The sequence below is a fragment of the Cynara cardunculus genome (genome assembly GCF_001531365.2).
Source record: "Cynara cardunculus var. scolymus isolate 2C chromosome LG 3, CcrdV1, whole genome shotgun sequence".
Classification (NCBI taxonomy): domain Eukaryota; kingdom Viridiplantae; phylum Streptophyta; class Magnoliopsida; order Asterales; family Asteraceae; genus Cynara; species Cynara cardunculus.
Genome location: NC_037530.1, coordinates 36,707,292 through 36,713,305, shown reverse-complemented (window position 1 = coordinate 36,713,305; position 6,014 = coordinate 36,707,292). Strand labels below are relative to the sequence as shown.

General features: G+C 34.4%; 1 protein-coding gene across 2 annotated transcripts; it reads left to right on the top strand.

The window, feature by feature from the left end:
* Positions 1–4,574, top strand: LOC112508847 (4-coumarate--CoA ligase 1-like). 2 transcript variants are annotated; one of them, XM_025113645.1, is made up of 5 exons: positions 3–1,154; positions 2,304–2,502; positions 2,722–2,935; positions 3,830–3,929; positions 4,309–4,574. In XM_025113645.1, exons 1-5 carry the CDS (start codon positions 162–164, stop codon positions 4,426–4,428), a joined length of 1,626 nt encoding a protein of 541 aa, XP_024969413.1. In that variant the 5' UTR covers positions 3–161; the 3' UTR covers positions 4,429–4,574. The 2 variants fall into 2 exon arrangements, with proteins under 2 accessions (XP_024969414.1, XP_024969413.1); XM_025113646.1 differs by lacking the exon at positions 3,830–3,929 and having other exon boundaries at positions 1–1,154; positions 4,309–4,411.
* Positions 4,575–6,014: the final 1,440 nt, after the last annotated feature.

Genomic DNA, 6,014 nt, shown 5'->3' with positions numbered 1-6,014 from the left:
CTATAAACCAATCCATAATCACCAAACCACCCTCCGGCCACCAAACCTTGACCACGCGTATAAAGGACCTTCTCTTTTTACAACCTTTATTCCAATCCGAAGCCCATTTCTCTCTCTAAACTTTCTACTCTTTGTACGAAATTAAACAAGAATATTTTCCGATGGAGCCGGAAAAGGAATCGGAGATCATTTTCCGATCAAAGCTGCCGGATATTTACATACCCAAACATCTAACTTTACACTCGTATTGTTTTGAAAACATTTCAGATTTCAGCGACCGCCCATGTCTTATCGATGGCGCCACCGGCCAGGTTTACACCTACGCTGAGGTCGAGCTCACATCACGAAAAGTGGCTTCTGCTCTTCACAAACTAGGCATCGGCAAGGGCGATGTCATCATGATTTTGCTTCAAAACTCGTTTGAATTTGTTTACTCTTTCCTCGGTGCTTCCTACCTTGGCGCCATCTCCACCATGGCCAATCCTTTCTTCACCGCTGCTGAGATCATCAAGCAGGCAAAGGCGTCCAGCGCTAAGATCATCATCACCCAATCCTCACATGTACCGAAGGTGAAGGAATTCGCGTCGGATAATTCAATCAAGGTTGTTTGCATCGATTCGGCTCCTGAAGGTTGCTTGCACTACTCGGAATTGACCTCCGGTAACGAGACCGAATTACCGGAGGTTGAGATCTCGTCTGATGACGTGGTGGCGCTTCCGTACTCCTCCGGGACCACGGGACTGCCAAAAGGAGTTATGTTGACTCACAAAGGACTCGTGACGAGCGTAGCACAGCAAGTCGACGGAGAGAATCCGAATCTATGGATCCACAAAGAAGATGTGCTGATGTGCGTGTTACCGCTTTTCCACATATACTCGTTGAATTCGATTTTGTTGTGTGGGCTACGCGCCGGAGCTGCCATCCTAATAATGCAGAAATTCGAGATAGTTCCGTTTCTGCAACTAATCGAGAAGTACAAAGTGACGATCGGGCCATTCGTGCCGCCGATCGTGCTGACAATTGCGAACAACGAAGAAGTGGTGGATAAATATGACCTGTCGTCGATAAGAACAGTGATGTCCGGCGCGGCGCCGTTAGGGAAAGAGCTTGAAGATACTGTTAGGATCAAGTTTCCTAATGCGAAGCTTGGACAGGTATGGCGGTCCACCAAACACTTCCACACACTTCAATACACACAGATGCTGCATCCTTGTCCACGTATTTCTTACCTGTTTTTATAAAATCATGGAAATGGATTAAAATAGTGCAACTAAATTCATATTTTAACAATTTTTTTAATTAAATTTTATTTATGCAAACTTTATAAAATTAACTTGGTGCATTTATATAAAGCCTATTTTTAGATTAAAAATAACATAAATAAATTATATAAGGATCGTACATTTGATTAAATAACTTTTTTTTAATTTAAAAATAGGCTTAAATTTTAGAGAAAATGAATTTTTTTTAACCTGGATATCCAACCCGTTATGCGAGCCGATTAATTCAGGACGACCACCTGCTTTGCAGATAGTCCGGAGTCACAGCATTTGAACCTTCGTGGCCACAAGGGAATTTTTATCCCTCATTGGATTTGAACCTGGAACTTCCTATTACTTTTGACCTTTGGAGTCAAGTTCAAACCAATCAGACATCATCGTTATGGTTGAAAATTAAATTTTTTGATGCGTGTGACTTAAAAAATAAATTTCATTAAAAAATTCGACTATTTTTTATCAATTTACAATTTTTTTAATCAAATTAGATTGTAAATTACAAGTTGACAAACAGGCCCAAATCTATATTTTCGTTTAAAAATAGCTATTTAAATATTTAAGGGGTTGTTTGTTTATCTCTTAGTAATTTTATTAACATTAAGAGACAACCTCTGAATCATAATGAGGTGAATCTTGTTTGATTAAAAAAATTATGTCTTTTAATGGTCCTAAAATCCTTTGAATGATTTTGTATTATAGACATGTCCTTAACCATTCAGCGTCCTAATTTCATTGTAAGTAATTACCAAATAATTATATTTCATTTTATTTTATATCATTAAGATCTCTTAATCATTTTGTATCAAATCATTCAACAATCGTAAAATATTTTATGAAATTGTTAATTTGTTGGGTAAAGAATAAATGGAAGGAAAATTGGGAGCCGAATTTTCTGCAATAAACAAATATGGAAAATAAAATGGATAATAAATTTATTGGTGGATTCAGTAATATAATAATCGTACAATTATAATGAAAATAATTGTGGTAGGTGGAGATAATGAGGTTTGACATGAATGATGACAGGGTTACGGTATGACTGAGGCCGGACCGGTGCTAGCCATGTGCTTGGCCTTCGCGAAGGAGCCATTTGACATCAAGTCCGGAGCATGTGGCACCGTGGTCCGTAATGCCGAGATGAAGATTGTAGATCCCGATTCCGGTGCTTCCCTTCCCCGGAACCAACGTGGCGAGATTTGTATCCGGGGTGATCAAATCATGAAAGGTACATCGTACTTATCTTTATATATATATATATATATATATATGTTGTTATCGCTTTCTATAAACGTATATACAAAATGTCAATCAGATAATGTTGGTACTATTTCATGATTTGACTGATGTCTAGTCATTAATATTCACTAATTTGTAGCCCATTTTTCGGTTGCCTAACTCTACGTACTATATGAATTCGGTCATTACACTTTTATGCTATTTATAGGTTATGTTAATGACCTGGAGGCGACTAAGGCGACTATAGACTCCAAGGGTTGGTTACACACCGGTGATGTAGGTTACATTGATGACGATGATGAGCTTTTCATTGTGGACCGGCTTAAAGAGTTGATCAAATACAAAGGATTTCAAGTAGCACCAGCCGAGCTTGAAGCGTTGTTACTAACTCATCCCGACATCTCTGATGCTGCAGTTGTCCCGTAAGTCTTCCTTAACTTTAACGGAATTCTTCTTTGTAACATGATATTCGACTTCAGAATGAAAATTCCAAAGTTAGGTCTCGATTGGGTCCCCCTTGGGGAAATTGCCAAAATGGCTTGATTGGATCTACACGAACTTCGGATCAGCACATGGTAGGGACGGACTCAAGAATTTTTGGATACAGTGACACCATATAAAACGGTTGTACCTTCTAGAATAAAACAGTTGCACCTTTTACGAACCTAATTTTTTTTACCTTACCACAAAGAAACAATATGGTGACATGTGCCACCTAACCACCCCTTTAGGTCCATCTATGTCACATGGTTGTAATTGAGGCTACCATCAAAGATTCCAAGATTGTACATAATTGCAAAAGATCTAAATTCCACTTACATCCCATTAGTTATTCAGACTATACAAAATATCCCCATCCACTATGAGATTTAACACTATTATATCTGTAGCAAGAGATGGGCATTCATAACCGAAAAACCGGGCCCCGGTTATGATGGGACCGACAAAGCCCGGATATGTAAATGGTCAAGCCCACTAGTTTCCCAAATTGGTCCTATGTCGAGCCTTGTGTAACCCTCTGTGATGGCCAGTTAGAGGGACCGAAATAATGCACTTTTTTCATGTAACTAATATTTATATTTTCAAACAATTTGCTCAAATATATAACGTTGTACCTTAAACAACTTATATCTTCTATAAAAAAAAATTAACAGCAACCCATTAGCATGACTAGTTAAGAAGGATCGATTGCTTGACCTGCCATTTTTTTCAACCGGCAATCGGTTATATAACCGTGACCGGTTAAAGGCCCGTTGGGTTGATCGGTTTGCCCTTTTTTTTTTGTACTGATCATCTTCGTGGCATGTTTATCTCAGTATGAAAGATGAAGCAGCCGGAGAGGTTCCAGTTGCATTTGTGGTGAAATCCAATGTAGACGTTACAGAAGACGATATCAAGCAATTTATTTCCAAACAGGTATGTTTTTATATAAACAAAAGTTGACTAGAAACACGCAATATTTCATATCAAATTATTATATCGGTTTACGGCAGTGACGTTCTAATCTTTTTGGAAACCCTGTTGTATCCAGAATTTTTTATGGCATTACATAAGAGATATCAGCATATATATATATATATATATATATATATATATATATATATATATACCTAAATTATTAATAATTTATATAAAACCTAAGACTATAGCTTTACACAAATTGATGAAAATGCCCTAAACATATGTAAAATTGTGAACCCTTGTTCAAAATCTCACATTTAACATGCTAAGTGACAACTTTGATTTACGGTTTGTTTTTATGATTTACGGTTTGTTTTTATGATTTACTATGCAGGTGGTGTTTTACAAAAGAATAAAGCGGGTGTTTTTTATTGAAGCAATTCCAAAATCACCATCAGGGAAAATACTTCGCAAAGAGTTGAGAGCAAAACTTGCAGCCGGCGTTCCAAATTAAATGATACGGCATCAATCATTAAATTGAGGGTTGAAATTTGGTAAGGATTGCGTCTTGCTGTTGATGGGTCGAAATTAGAATGTTGTCTGTATATCAACTCTTTTTGAAGATAATGTTTTTAATAAAATAATATTATTTATACTTTATTATGTATTTGATAATAACTCTTAAAAACCATTTTTTATGTATGAAATATTATTTAAAATTCAACATTACAAATACATTATACCTAATTACAATTTATTAAAGCTTTATAATTGAATTCGTACGATTAACTGTATATAAACATAATTAAATACGAGATAAATATTTCATGTTAAATATAAAAAATCTAAAATATAATTAGAATGATCATTGAGTTTTAACAAAATATTTAATTAATTGTTTTATTATTAAATGTATATTAAACTATAAAAAAATTTGAATTAAATGAAATTACACAGAAAAACAATAATTTTTAAATAGTTAATTTAGTACTAATATCAATATTATTTATTTTCAAAATTTTATCATATCTTTAAATTTATATTTTATTAAAAAATAAAAGCATTATCTATTTCTCAAAACGACATAAACCGTATTATAATATGGACAGAGATAAAATAAAATAAAACATTAAAATTGAGATGTATCTCGCTGTAGTATACGAATACCCTTCAATTATATTTATATATATATATATGGTTGGGTTCACGTGAGACCAAGTGTTTTTCGTGAGACCTGTAAGACCAATTTATGTTTATTGATCAACTTTATAAACATATGATCTAATGGTCTAAAGTTGCACGGTGACAATTGTGTAATTATTGAGAAGTCTCATGGCGTTTATGAATGTTCAGATATGATGATTGTAGATCTAATCCAAGGGTTGAGAATTGGTCTTACGGGTCTCACGAAAAACTATTGGTCTCACATGATCCCAAGTCTATATATATATATATATGGAGGCCTAATCAAATTAGAACTAATTAGTTTGTAGTAACTGTGAGTTCCAACGTGAGCCAATCATTTAAAATAATTAATATTTTTGTTAAAATAAAATAGATGAGCAAATTAATAATTTGGATTGATTATTCAATTTACTTTAATTAGTTTAATATTCCAATTTACTCTAATTAGATTAATTACTTTATTTTGGGTATTGTATTGCTCATGGTGTGTATCACATTAGTTTCTAGCTCTCCCTTGAATGACCCCTCTCTCTCTCTCTCTCTCTCTCTCTCTCTCTCTCTCTCACACACACACACACACACACACATATATATATATATATATATATATACACACACAACGTAGATATTATAATGGTATTACAGTTGGTACTAGAGTTGGTATCATAGTGGTCTCGATGTTTACTTGGTGTGTTATGAATATTATATTGTATATCTTGGTGTATTTTGAGAGGTTTTCTAACCCCACCCTCTGCTACCAACTAAATCCCATCCCCTTCTACACTAACAGACAAAAAACAGCTAAAGACAAAACTTAAATATTTTCATTTTTAACCTTTTAATTTTTTAACTTTTAACCCTTTACTTTTTTAACATGTTTTGTATCTATACTATATTATAAAGCATTTGACTAAA